The sequence below is a fragment of the Pleurodeles waltl genome, chromosome 12 (genome assembly GCF_031143425.1).
Source record: "Pleurodeles waltl isolate 20211129_DDA chromosome 12, aPleWal1.hap1.20221129, whole genome shotgun sequence".
NCBI lineage: Eukaryota > Metazoa > Chordata > Amphibia > Caudata > Salamandridae > Pleurodeles > Pleurodeles waltl.
Window position 1 is genome coordinate 329,530,245 of NC_090451.1, and position 12,586 is coordinate 329,542,830.

At 43.3% G+C, this 12,586-nt stretch overlaps 1 protein-coding gene across 1 annotated transcript in view; it reads left to right on the plus strand.

The window, feature by feature from the left end:
* The first annotated feature begins 2,152 nt into the window (after positions 1-2,152).
* Positions 2,153-12,586, plus strand: part of LOC138267475 (sorting nexin-20-like) — a 115,654-nt gene continuing 105,220 nt past the window's right edge. The window contains exons 1-2 of the mRNA XM_069216443.1: positions 2,153-2,238; positions 8,807-8,955. Of these exons, the coding sequence (XP_069072544.1) occupies positions 8,907-8,955 (49 nt within the window). The 5' untranslated portion in view covers positions 2,153-2,238; positions 8,807-8,906. The remainder of the gene's footprint in view (positions 2,239-8,806; positions 8,956-12,586) is intronic.

The window sequence follows — 12,586 nt, forward strand, 5'->3', positions numbered from 1 at the left end:
CTGTGGAACCCGGGTGGACAATATTCTCGGGGTCAAAGGATAAGGTGCAAGTTACTTGGTCATTTTCCTGTAGATTGTGAGTCTTATGTTTGCGTTTGCACAAAGTCTTAGGCTTGTCATGTCCCTGGACAGAATCTGATGAGTGGGAGGCGGAGGAAGGAGCAGTCACTGCTTGCATAGAAGACTCCATAAAGGCATCTGGAATCTCCAATGAAGGGAAAGACCCATATTCGTGGTCTTTGATAACTGACGCAGCCATTTGCGCTAGGATTTCTGCTGACGAAGCTGATCCTCTTGAGGCTCTCTGGGCATAGCCCAAATCAGAAGTCTGGTCATGTTTGGATCCAGTCTCAGGGAGGGCATGCCCCCTTAATTCACATTGGCCAAACCTTACAAGTGGATGAGTAAAGGACTTCAAAGCATTAATAAGAGCCTGATTCACAGAGTCCTGGACATGGTGTCCCAGGGCTTCAATGAATCTCTCCTCCATATGATGTTCATCCGCTAATTCAGGGAATTCCTGAAAATATTAATCCTCTTTGGCGTAGATGTGGAGGGAGTTCCTGCCAAACTCCTAAGGCAGAGCCTTGATACTCTCATTCACCCCATCGGGTGTTCAGGGGACAAATGACTAAACTCCTTGTGTGCGCAGTGCCCTCTCCGATTTCTCTGGCCAAACAGAGAAGATCAGTGACAAGCGCATGCGTGCTCCGTGAAGTAGAAAGAGGATTACTGTCCTCTCCTGCAGAGAGGTTGAGGTCTAGGATCTGCATGGACCCCAAGCTCCAAATTGGACAGGGCAGAGCCCTTAACTTAATATTCGTCCCATCGGATGCTCCAACAAGCCCGAAATGGGCTAAACATGGACCCTAGGTCCCGTGCATAAACATGTGAGCCGATCGCGAGTCAGTTGATCGGAATGTGCAAAAGCGCCCTTGTGAAGGAGAATCGCGACACACTGTACATCCCCATTCACACTCCACGCTGCTAGCCCAACCGTAAAACAACACTTTTTACACAAATTTTATCAAGGTCTGAAATGTCACTTACCTGCTGGCTGCAAGCAGCAAAGAAAGAGGAAGGACTGTGTTTGCAGAGACAGATATACAGGAGGCAGACGTGATTGGTAGACAGCAGTCGCAGCTTGCGCTAACTGAAAGGGGTGGGGTGGCGCATGCACGAGCAGAGGGCCTTGGGGGAATCAAATTAAATACACATTTTTTTTTTAATCCACTTACCCTTCACTCCCACGCTGCGCTGCTCCTCTGCCACCTCTCGTCTCGCTGGTGCTGCAGGAACAGGCTCCCAGCCTGCCTTGCGCCAATCCTGACGCTGCTTAGAGCAGCATCAGGATTGGCTGGGAGCACCCTGGCTGGTCGCTCCCAGGCAGACTGGGAGCCTGTGCAGGCTCTCTCCAGCCCAGCAACTCTGTTGAGTCCTGTGCGCATGTGTGTTTGGCCGGACCGAGGCAGCCGGCCAAACACACATGCACTCTGAGGGGGAGTGATGAGCACTCCCCACAATGCAGGTCACCCTCGTGGCCCCACCCCTTTTTTCCAAAAAACGATCATTAACACAGTTCATGATAAATTTTTGGGAAAAGGTTTGCAGCTGCAGCTGCAGCTGCAGGTGGGAGGGCGTCGCTCCTCCGCCCGTATGGAGGAGCCGCCCCTGGTAGACAGTATGAACTACTGGGCTTCATAGGAAAAGTCGTTTTGTTTTAAAGTGTTTTGATTAGCTGCTGTTGATTTCGCAGTAAAGAGAGAGAGAAGTGTAATCCGAAGCCTCCAGTCCTGACATTGAATTGACGTCCATGAGCGACTGGGGCTTAAGTGCCACTTGTGCAGCTGGTGCAGTTGCACAGGAGCCTATGGCACCCTTATACAAAGCCACTGAACACGAGCTGTTGGTGAGGGTATAATTTGTCATGCGTGAGGCATTGTTTTTAGAGATGTGTTTTTCAGAGCATTACAGCGTACAGACATAGCTTTCTCGTACCCAGCAGCGTGTGCCTGGCAAACAGTTGCAACAGGGCTGTGCCAGTTTCACTTTAGAGGCCACGCCCACTCGTCAAGCACGAGGTAGCTCCTCTACCATCTCATACTTCCCGTTTTTATTAAAAAAACGCGATTGTGCTTGTTTTCGGTACAGCCTTCACAAGCACTTTTTACTGAATTAGAAGAATACAGAGGAGGCAGCCTCTCGTGTCCTCTTGAAGATCACTTTTAACAGCCTGAGGTCAGTATTAGCATTGTATTCTATGATATTTCCAATTACTTACTGTACTGTAGCATCTAGAAAGAGCGAAGTGTTAGAAATGTTGCCCTTTAACCAGCATATTTTGGCCACCTTGTTTATTTCCAGTACTTTTAGTGATAAACATTTTCGGTTGTTTAGAAACCGGTGGAAGCCCCCAGGCATCCGCATGCATATATAAAGTCATATAGTCCAACTGCTCCGTTGTTTAGGAGCGAACAGCATCACCTGAGTGTGATTTCATTGTTCCCCTCAGCCTGAGGTCATGCTCTGCGGCGAACGACGGTGAGAAGTGGTTTGTCTGTCAGTCGGGCCAGCACGTTTCTGTTCAGGACGCCTTTGTATCAGCAGTAGAGTGCCTCAACCGGTACATTTAGCCAGACAGGCAAAGCTGAAGTGGCCTCCTATGTTATATGTCTGGGTATGTGCGAATATGTGTATACATGTTTCTATTTGCTACAAAGTTTAATCAAACGTTAATTAACGATCGCGTTCAATTTCAAATATGTACCTCAAGCCCCTTCAATGTATTGCCACCTCTGCAACCTTCCCATCCTTTTAACTCTCAACTGGCCCCTCCCTCTGACTGTCTCACCTTACACTGGGATTGATTGTCTATATGCAATGAATCTCAATCTATAATTTTCACTGTCTAACGTGCGATATTTCTGAGCCCCCTTCTCTGATTTTGTGCTCATATTATGATCTTACTTGAAATTCCAGTTCGATTAATTTCGGGCAAAGAGAAAATATGCCATCATTACATTGGGAAACATAAAGCCGTTATTACTTTAATATATACAAACTAAAAACTGAAATAAAACTTCTATTGAATCACCTATACCAGTAATGGCATGCACTCTCGTTACCTACATAACATTTATGTAAAGAACCAGCACAGGAATCAGTACAAGTACTGCTACAGTAGGAACTTAGAAGGACATCTGTGACTCTTCTTACAAATTCAGGACCTTCCAAATTATTTTTACCTTCTACAAGCTGATCTGGCCCTCACTCGCCACAGTCTTCTAAAGGAAATTCGCCCTGCTAAATTGACCCCAAAATGAGGAAGAATCGATCCACAAAATGAGAACTTGTGATCTGTGCCTTACTCTGGACTGAACTAGAATTAATACGTCAATCAGTCCTTAGCGTCAGATAATGGGGACTGGAGAACAAAAATGTATTTCATCTTTCAAACAATATAAAGGGTATTTGTAGCAAGATGACAAAACCGCTTGCCATTTGCATGTAAAGGCCTTCATGAAGACTTTCCCCAGCAAAACCTTTCAACAAGGAGTTCTGAGTTTCAGAGGCTTGGCCAAGTCTCAATCCATTTCCCGCCCTTCATGGGATTTGCCCCATAAATATCAAGGGCAGAGAGCTAACGCGCTTCGTATTCTTCAGTTTCTTATTTTTCTAACAGGTTTTTAGTAATCTTCAAAAAAGATTTATCAACATTAATAGGCTCAGACCACAAATCAGTTCTTCTGAGATCTATCAGGGTGGACCACAGGGGAGTCACGTAGGCTACTGTATATCTTACTGTAAGACAAAAGATCTCTCCAACCTAGCTAGAAGAACACCTTTGCTTCAGAATTAGAGTAAGTGTGAATCCAGAGGAATACTGGCTGTAGAGCCTCGATGGGACTAATACAGTTTAAACCAAGACCACTTCCCTATGTTAACTCTGATTTAGTCACAAAGATTGTAAATTTCCTTTAAGAAATGTATTTTGAGTACCATTTAGTTTATTCAAATGAGTCTTGCTTCGCAGTGCAGCACCCGAAAGGACACTTGTCTCTGTCTTAAACCGGGATGTTGTTAAGGGGGGTTATATTCGGCTATCCCTCTTTAAAATTATAAAAAGATAAAATTGAAAAAGTTTAATTGACTCTTGAGGATATAAGCAGTTTAGTATCCCCACCTTATGAATCAAAGCCTGAGGTTGTCAAATTTAGTTGCTACCTCCAGCTTTCTGTCATTCGGATAGAAACCTCTCCTGGTGATACGTTGTTTCCTAATTGGTAACACTTTACATTTGACACCATTCATTTTCATTCTTTTACTTAGAGACTGTAGCTCAAAAGCCACCACTGACATCCTGAGAGTATTTTCTGTGTTGGCAATCAGAACCATGCCATTGGCATATAATGAACTAAACTAATTCTTACGGCAGCCTTAAAATATCCATATTTACCACAGATAATGCAGTATGTAAATCATTAAAATGTTTAATATGGGAGGGGCCGATGTACCTGCATGTCTAACTTACTACAGTAGAAGCGTTATCAGAGTGCAGGCAGACTATTGTGTTAATAAGGTCTATTGTTATGTCGGGTGCACATACAGTTTCCTTCAGCAATAATCTTTCTACATTGTGGAAGACACCCTCTCAGTTGGAAAATGACAAATATTGGTACCCTCCTTTTTGTGGATGTATTTGGTGATTCAAAGGGATAACCTACTGCACTATGGCCTCACTGTCCTCCAGCACAAGTTGGCTACAAATGACTTTCCCATATAATGTTTTATTACTATCAATAAGGGGAATTGGTTGACAGTTCTGTGGACTCATGCTATCCGTTTTCTACATGTTGGCATAATACCTCTCCTAACTCATGACATGACTGAGATATGGATGATAGGCTGAGGGTTGAACGCAGTGACTGGTGTTGTAGCAGACATCCATTGGAAGTTAGCCTGACATATTTACAGACTTCCATATTGCTAAAGACTTGACAGGGACTCTGCATGCTGCAGCCATTGTAGATTTTTTTTTATTTTTAATAATCACAAGGCAGTCCTTGCCTTGCAGTTAGCATTGCATAGTACGCAGACTAGAAAAATGGAAGGATGTGACACATCAGGGGCCCCATGGGGTTTTCTAATGCCCATAGTTATCAAGAGCCACAAACCAGCCATGTTTTTCTCAACTAAGAGGATTTTAAGGGGCTCTCATCTACCTTCATTCTAAGAGATTATTCCTAGAAATAACGACTTTCTGTTCAGTTTTAAGGCAAGCTGGGTATGCCCTTTCTCATTCATTCACAACTTGAACTAAACAGTTCTAATACTTATTTCTTCATTTTACATCACTCACCATCATTCCCCCTTTTCTGGTTCAGAGATCTTCTGCAGGCACCAGGTCTAGAAAAATGTAGCCAACTTCTATCAGCCTGTTAGAGAAACAAGAAATCTCATCTACACAGTAACAATTTTTCCAAATAAATAGATGTTCAAATGTTCAGATAATAGTTCTCAGATTTCTGGATACATTATTGGCCCCCACAATCTCAGTTTACCCAACGTTGTATTGTTGTCTTTTAAGTCCATAGTGTTGACATTTTACGACACAAGAGAATACTAGACCAACCCAGAGAGTGTTTAGACTGTTCTAAACAATTGAACTTGTATTGTGGTCACGCATGGCCACATCTAAGACTTCAAAGTTATGGGGACATTGGCAATGGCAAAAATGTTTCTGCTAAATGCACTTTTTACCTGTAAATTACTTGAGTGGTCATTCATAGGTCTTTGGCCATGTGGAATATGAAGGTGCCCTATATGTTAGAAATCTTCCAAAATCTCTATTTGGCATCGAATGTTGTTTTAGAATTGCCCAGGAGCAGGTCTAATTCTCAAATCTGTGTGGGAATGGACTTATATACTCACTAGCAGCATTAATATTTTCCAGAATAACAAGCTATTCTGTTGATTGTAAGGTGTGGTAAATTAACTTGACTGAAAATCTTTTCAATCATCTCAAGAATGACTTGTGTTTATCAGTCCACACAGCTGTGCTATAATTACGATAGATCAAATTTCAGGACTTGTTTGGTCAAGAGAATAATTTGGAAATCTGAGCTCTTACTTTCCAAAGCTACAAATGATCACTTTTATTAAATGATGTGTGATTATCACCTCAAGGTCTTCCTTTTTCACCTTTATTCCCTTTTAATGCCAATGTGAATACAATTGAGTAGTCCTGTTTATACACAGGCTCAGTGTCCCAGATTGTTTGAAACCTGACAAAGACTTTGAGGGTCATTATGACCCTGGCGGAAGGCGGAGAAGCGACGGAAAGACCACCAACAGGCTGGCAGTCTTTTTTTTTGTATTATGACCATGGCGGTTACCGCCATGGTCATCCGCCACTTCTCCGTTCCGCCCGCCGGGCTGGAAACCAGGGTCTCCAGCCCGGCGGCCATCACTATACCGCCGGCGGATTTTGGACCTGGCTGACCGCCATGGATTTCATGCGGTTTGAAACCGCCATGAAATTAATGGCGGTAAGCACTATCAATGCCAGGGAATTCCTTCCCTGGCACTGATAGGGGTCTCCCCCACCCTGACTCCCTCCCCTACCCCCCCACCACCCCGACCTCCAACATAACATCATTCATACACACACGACACGCACGCAGGCACCACCAACACACATACACGCACACACACCGACATACATGCCAACATCCACACACACAGTCAGACACGCACACCCACATTCAAACATACACGCACACATCCATACAGATATTCCTACAGACATACACGCACTCATTCCCAAACACACAACACCCCCGCAAGCATTCACGCACTCACACACCCCCTCTACATACACACACGCACACCCCCATGCACGCACACAACACACAACACTCCCCCACCCCCATCCCCTCACAGACGATCGACTTACCTGGTCCGACGATCCTCCGGGAGGGGATGGGAGCCATGGGGGCTGCTCCGCCGACACCACACCGTCAACAGAACAACGCCACACCGACTCACAGGACGTGATTCGCTGGGCGGTGTTCTGTTGGCGTGGCGGTGGAGGTGGAGCAACCTCCACTTCCCCGCCGCCCGCCAGTATGTCTGTTGGCGGCTCTCCATCTGTAAAATGACAGAGAGCTGCCAACGGTCATAATAGGCAGAGCGGCAAACCGCCACCACTGGCGGTGTTCCGCACGGCGGTCCCTCGGCGGTCTTGGAAAAAGACCGCTGAGGTCAAAATGACCCCCTTTGTCTTCCAAAAGGTTGTTCCAGTCTTTACTGCCTGCTAGGTCAGCAGTGTTACAAATACACATTTTAAGCGTGTTACAATTACATTAGGAGTGTTGCAAACCTTTCGTGTTCTTGAGGATTGAATACATGGTTGTCAAACTGTTTTTTCACAATCTGACTTAACCACACAAGGCAGGGAGGTGAGTTGACACAGACGTAGGCTCACTCTAGCTATACTTGTTAACTTAGACAGAGTTGAAGGGTACTTGGCATAGCTGACAAGCATGGAGTGGAATAGAAGCATTGCCATTACTAGAGGACATAATAAACCCAAAGGCAGTAACAAGAAGCTAAGCATAGGCCATATCAACCTGCTGTAAACCTAAAGCCTTGCACATATGCAAACTTCATTTTGTTTGCCAAGATGAATACAATTAGGATTATCTCAATTGGTGGCCAAATAGAAATAGGACTGAATGTGGCCTTCTCAGTCCTCTGATCTGAACTGAGGCTGTTGTCAGAGCTGACAAATGTTGCCCCATTACATTTAAGCCCATGATCAGGACACCATTCATTTATTCAACTTAAAAAAATTATTTTCCAATGAGAAAGAAAAGCATCTCGATTTCTTATCCTGACCACATTAGATCTATCAGATCTGATTATAGACCTAATTGACATGAACCAGTGCTATATTCATTTTTAAGGAATTTTGTGATTCAGAAAACATGTCGCTACTTTGAGGAACTCCTCTGTAAAAATTGCTGTAATAACCCAAAGGTTCCTTTCACGTTGGTTGCACAGAATGCAGCCATGTGGGAGCATTTATATTTAGTGGACCTGAACAGTGACCAGTTCCTAAACCACTGCAACAGCTTCTTCCCCCTTACATATGGGTTATGGTGACAGTTTGCCCAGTGGGGCCCTTATTATTCAACAGTAGTTGAGGGGTAGGAAATGGGGAAAATTCCTATTTTCCTAAACCGGGAGCCAAAAAGAGTGGTGTTAAGCGGTATTTGTATTTGCCTTAGTAAGTAGAACTCATGCTGACAGTAAAACGAACAACATTTTTTGTAATTTCTGAAACCTTTCCTCAACAGCCATGATACCCTTCCATAGCGTAAAACTATGGGACTTCTCTAAACATGCCCTACATTTTCCCTGTGCCACCAGCCACTCGATTGGCTCAATCACTACCAGGAGCTCTGTAATACCTTTTTGGATAGAAACCCCAACTGTCCAACCCCAAACCAAGAACGTCTTTGCACATCCTGTTGTTTGTCTGCAGATTACCCATCCACCTACCTAACATTGCTAGTGAGATACTACCGGTAGCGTCTGGGGTTTTGTTGGAATCTTTGGGCTGCTGGGTCAGCGGGAGAATGCTGGTGTAAGTGGGCTCTACACTGTAACTGTAGGAAAGCAGTTAGGGTTAAGTGAATGGAAAAAAGTTTTTTCCAATAGTGTAGTAACAATAATACAGTTCCGTTTGCACCTGAATCTATACGTTGACTTCACTAAGATGTACCTTTATGTGTTCTGGCAGATCCGTTATTCAGTGATGACATCATTTTCCAGGAGGGATACCCCTAGCTGTGAATGACCCGAATAGCTTAAGGACCCACCCCAGGTCGAGACATTCCAGAATGGAAGCAGCTTCCGAACCTGATGATCAACATACTGCTTCTCATTCAGGTTGGACTTCTGTCTCTTTCTTTTCCAATTGTAGATAATCTCATCATGTTGTAATGCTAAGTGACCCTCCTACAAAAACACGGTCTGTTATTTGTATGAAAAAACACCACAATACCCACACGTCTTTTGGTCATTACTGGTGCTCAGGCAGAAGTATTGCTCATTATTTATGTATTTTATGTATTTAGGTTATTGCCCAAGTGGTACTTGCCCTGCAACAGAGCAGAAAGTGGTGCCATCCGGAAAAATTCTACTGTCTGTGGATATCATAACACATCCCTTCAATATTGTTTTTCTCGCTCTCCGGGTCCCTACTCGTTTATTATTTTGTTTAATGATTATGTATTGATCATTGTTATTCCCATACCTATTAAATTAAATGGTTCATAGATGTATACTGATAATAGAAATGGTCATTTGACCACCACAGAGTAACCCATAAGATAAAATAGTTCTTACATATTATGGAGTGCTGACTTCCACTTGATCTCATGTCCATCCAACAGCAAAAAAGCCACTGTCCACATTACCAGTGTTGGGTTAGTTTTTGGAGCAGATACAATGGGGGAGGGGGCTGATGATAGGTGAGGTAATAAGTGTATAATTATGGTGGTGAGTCAGAAACTATGAGTCTACAAATATACAACTAAGTAATGGTACAATAATGCTACACAATTAGTATTGTGACTATGTTTAACAAAACAGTTTCATCCAATAAACAGAGGATTTCAAATCAAAACAATTATTCCGTACAAGTCTGAAGTCTCAGACATATAGATAAGATGGGGTGAAATCTTTTCCCTGGAGCTGTGTAACCGTCAGAGCAACATGCTGTGTAATTCTGCAATCCTATTCCTTGTGACTTGAACAAAGGCATAGATCCCAGAATGGCATCTAACATGGAAGGGTAAATTCCTGCCCATGATCATCTAAAAAGTTTCCTCAAATTAGGGTATGCAGAAACGTTTTGTCAGCCAGTCTCCTTGAGTCAATGTTACTACTGACTTCCAATGCTTCAGTATGCTTATTTTGGTAATTGCTAGACAAGTGACAATCCACCTTCTCTGGGAAGACATGATCCTGAGAATATCTGGGGTGTTGTGCAATAATGCCAGTTGTACAGAGGAGGGAAAGAAAGAGCCAAGGCAGGAGGATATAGTGTTCTGTATGCTGGTCCAAAAACAATAAAGGTATATACATTTCGAGAGGATGTGAATGAAATCACCTCCTCAATGGCCAAGCTCAATCCTTTGGTGATGTAAGAAACCATCCTTAGCAGCTTAAGTGGTGCCTTGTGAAAGATGTGTACTGGTTGGACATCTGTGAATTTTAGCCTAGTTCCTCTGATGCAGTGACCATGGGACTTAAGAAAGCAAGACGGTTCTTCTTTAGCGTCTTCGTACTCTAGTGCAGATTGCCAATAAAAGGCTCTGATGTAGGCCTTTGGATGCTCTTGCAGGGCCTGATTCACAAAGGTAAACTTTCACTGTTGTGTCATTCTACAATTTCTTTGGGATTCGCAAACTACAAGTTAATAGTAAGTTTCTGACTGTGGAGACTCTGCAGTCGAAGTTAAGAACCTGTCACATAAAAAGACAGGACAGAGGAACATCGATTTGTGCTTTTCAGTGTAGATATGCTTGATTTGTTCACTGATAGAAATGACTTCCCAGGACAAAGCATTTCCCATGTTGGTTTTCCTCTGGATATCACGTGGCAGATGACATTTTGCGGAAAATTTACACTGAATGCAAAAACATTTTATAAAAATCTAATTTAATGTTGGTGCCAGGTTCTGTCGTATGATGCTAGATTGTCTTTTCCTGGCTTGAATGCTACTAGAAAATTAGTACTGCAGGACTCCGACCTATTTGGATGGACAATAGGTGGATGATCTGGAGCCGTTATGAGATGACACTTATGGCAGGGCATTCAATTACCGTAGCTATGTATAGTATAGACAGGTTCCTGTTCATCAGAAGAAGCAAAGTCTCAAAGAGAAACTAGAAGAAAAGCTTCTCAGTTGTTACACAGTACACCTGACCTCGGAACTAATCTAATTATGCCCACCTTTTTCTGCCCTTCTGTGCCCACCCTCTGTTCTGTAGTTAGTCGAATGTGCTGTACTCTGTACACATTTCAAAGTTAAAGTTTATTTGCAAACAACTCTATATTTATGCATTAAAAAGCAAAATCACACAATATATACTGGAAATACAATTCAAATAAAATGTGTCCCAACCACTATAATGTCCAAGAACAAGCCATAAAAGTATCTTCAAAGTAAGAAACGACACAGCTATGCACAGACTAAAAGTTAAGATAGCGGCCAATAGCGTTTGTGCTTTCAGCTATAAAAAAACCCTGTGCTGGCTTAAATATCACAAATACAAACCCCCTTGTAGCACCAAACCGTAGTAGCAGAAAACAGCCACAGGGATTAAAGGACAACCAGTTCAGTCTCAGTACATTGACCATGAAAAGTAATAACCCCCCAGTGCCCCCTCTCGATGAAAAAGTGGTCTAGGGCCTGGGGACAGAAATTAGGTCTCATGCGGTCTCAACTGTGCGCAGCTAAGTGCAAGCTGTGGTATGGAAGAAGTCACTAAAATGCAGACTGCAAATACTAAAGGAAGGAGCCCTCAAAAGGAAGAAAGTGCTAGCGCAATTCAGTACCTTCTGCAAGAATAATCAAAAGTGCAGGTCTCCATCCTTCATTGTCTGGAACTAAGGTGCAATAGGTGCTGTAGTCAATAAGCGTCCGGGCCACTCTTGGAGTCAAAAGAAGGACATACCAATCAGGCCCGATACCCTGATACTCAGGAGTGGAGGTACTGGGCTTTAGCTTTGAATTCATGGTGTTACATTGTTGAGCATCGATGAAGCAATCGTCAAAAATGTTACTAATCTTGCAGTTAATTGGTTCGAGTCCCCTTTCAACCATTCTACCACTGTGGTATTGCAGGCCCTGATGTTTAGTTGGCAGAAAATTGGTAGTAGCCAATAACGTCTACGCGAGGACAGAAAGGGGCACACGAATAGAATATGTGGAATTGATTCTTGCATGAAACTGCAGCCCCTGCATGATCCATCCTGAATGCCAGTCAGACAACCATACATGTATGCTTTAAACAGGATTAAACTAAGCCACAAGCGCAGAAGTTGTAACTTGATGCACAGATTGATTGGAAGTGATAAATACTCCAGAAGTGATTTTGATTGTTACAGAGTAGATGTTAGATCAGCGATCTTTTTTGTGCAGATGATTTGTAAATCCTCTTGGGCTGACAACAACCAGGCTTGCTTTAACAATAGCTTCAAAAGACTTTTCGTGGGTAACGCGGCCTGCATAAAGTTTTTGGGGATGAGTAGATCCGTGGCCGGTAGATAGAGCCAGTGGAGATGTGATTCCGGTTCTTGAACTATGCCCCAAGAGAGATGTTTTAGAGATCACCGCTTGGCAAAGGAAAGCTTGGCACATAAAGAAAGAAAGCTGGCATTGAGGACATACTCTTGACATGCCAGGTTGAAATCTAGGTGTATCTGAGCCTGTACTGTGGAAGCTGGTGGCTTGAAGAGACACCTATTGCATTAGCATTGGGCCCGGTCAAGCCAGCTTGATATATGATTT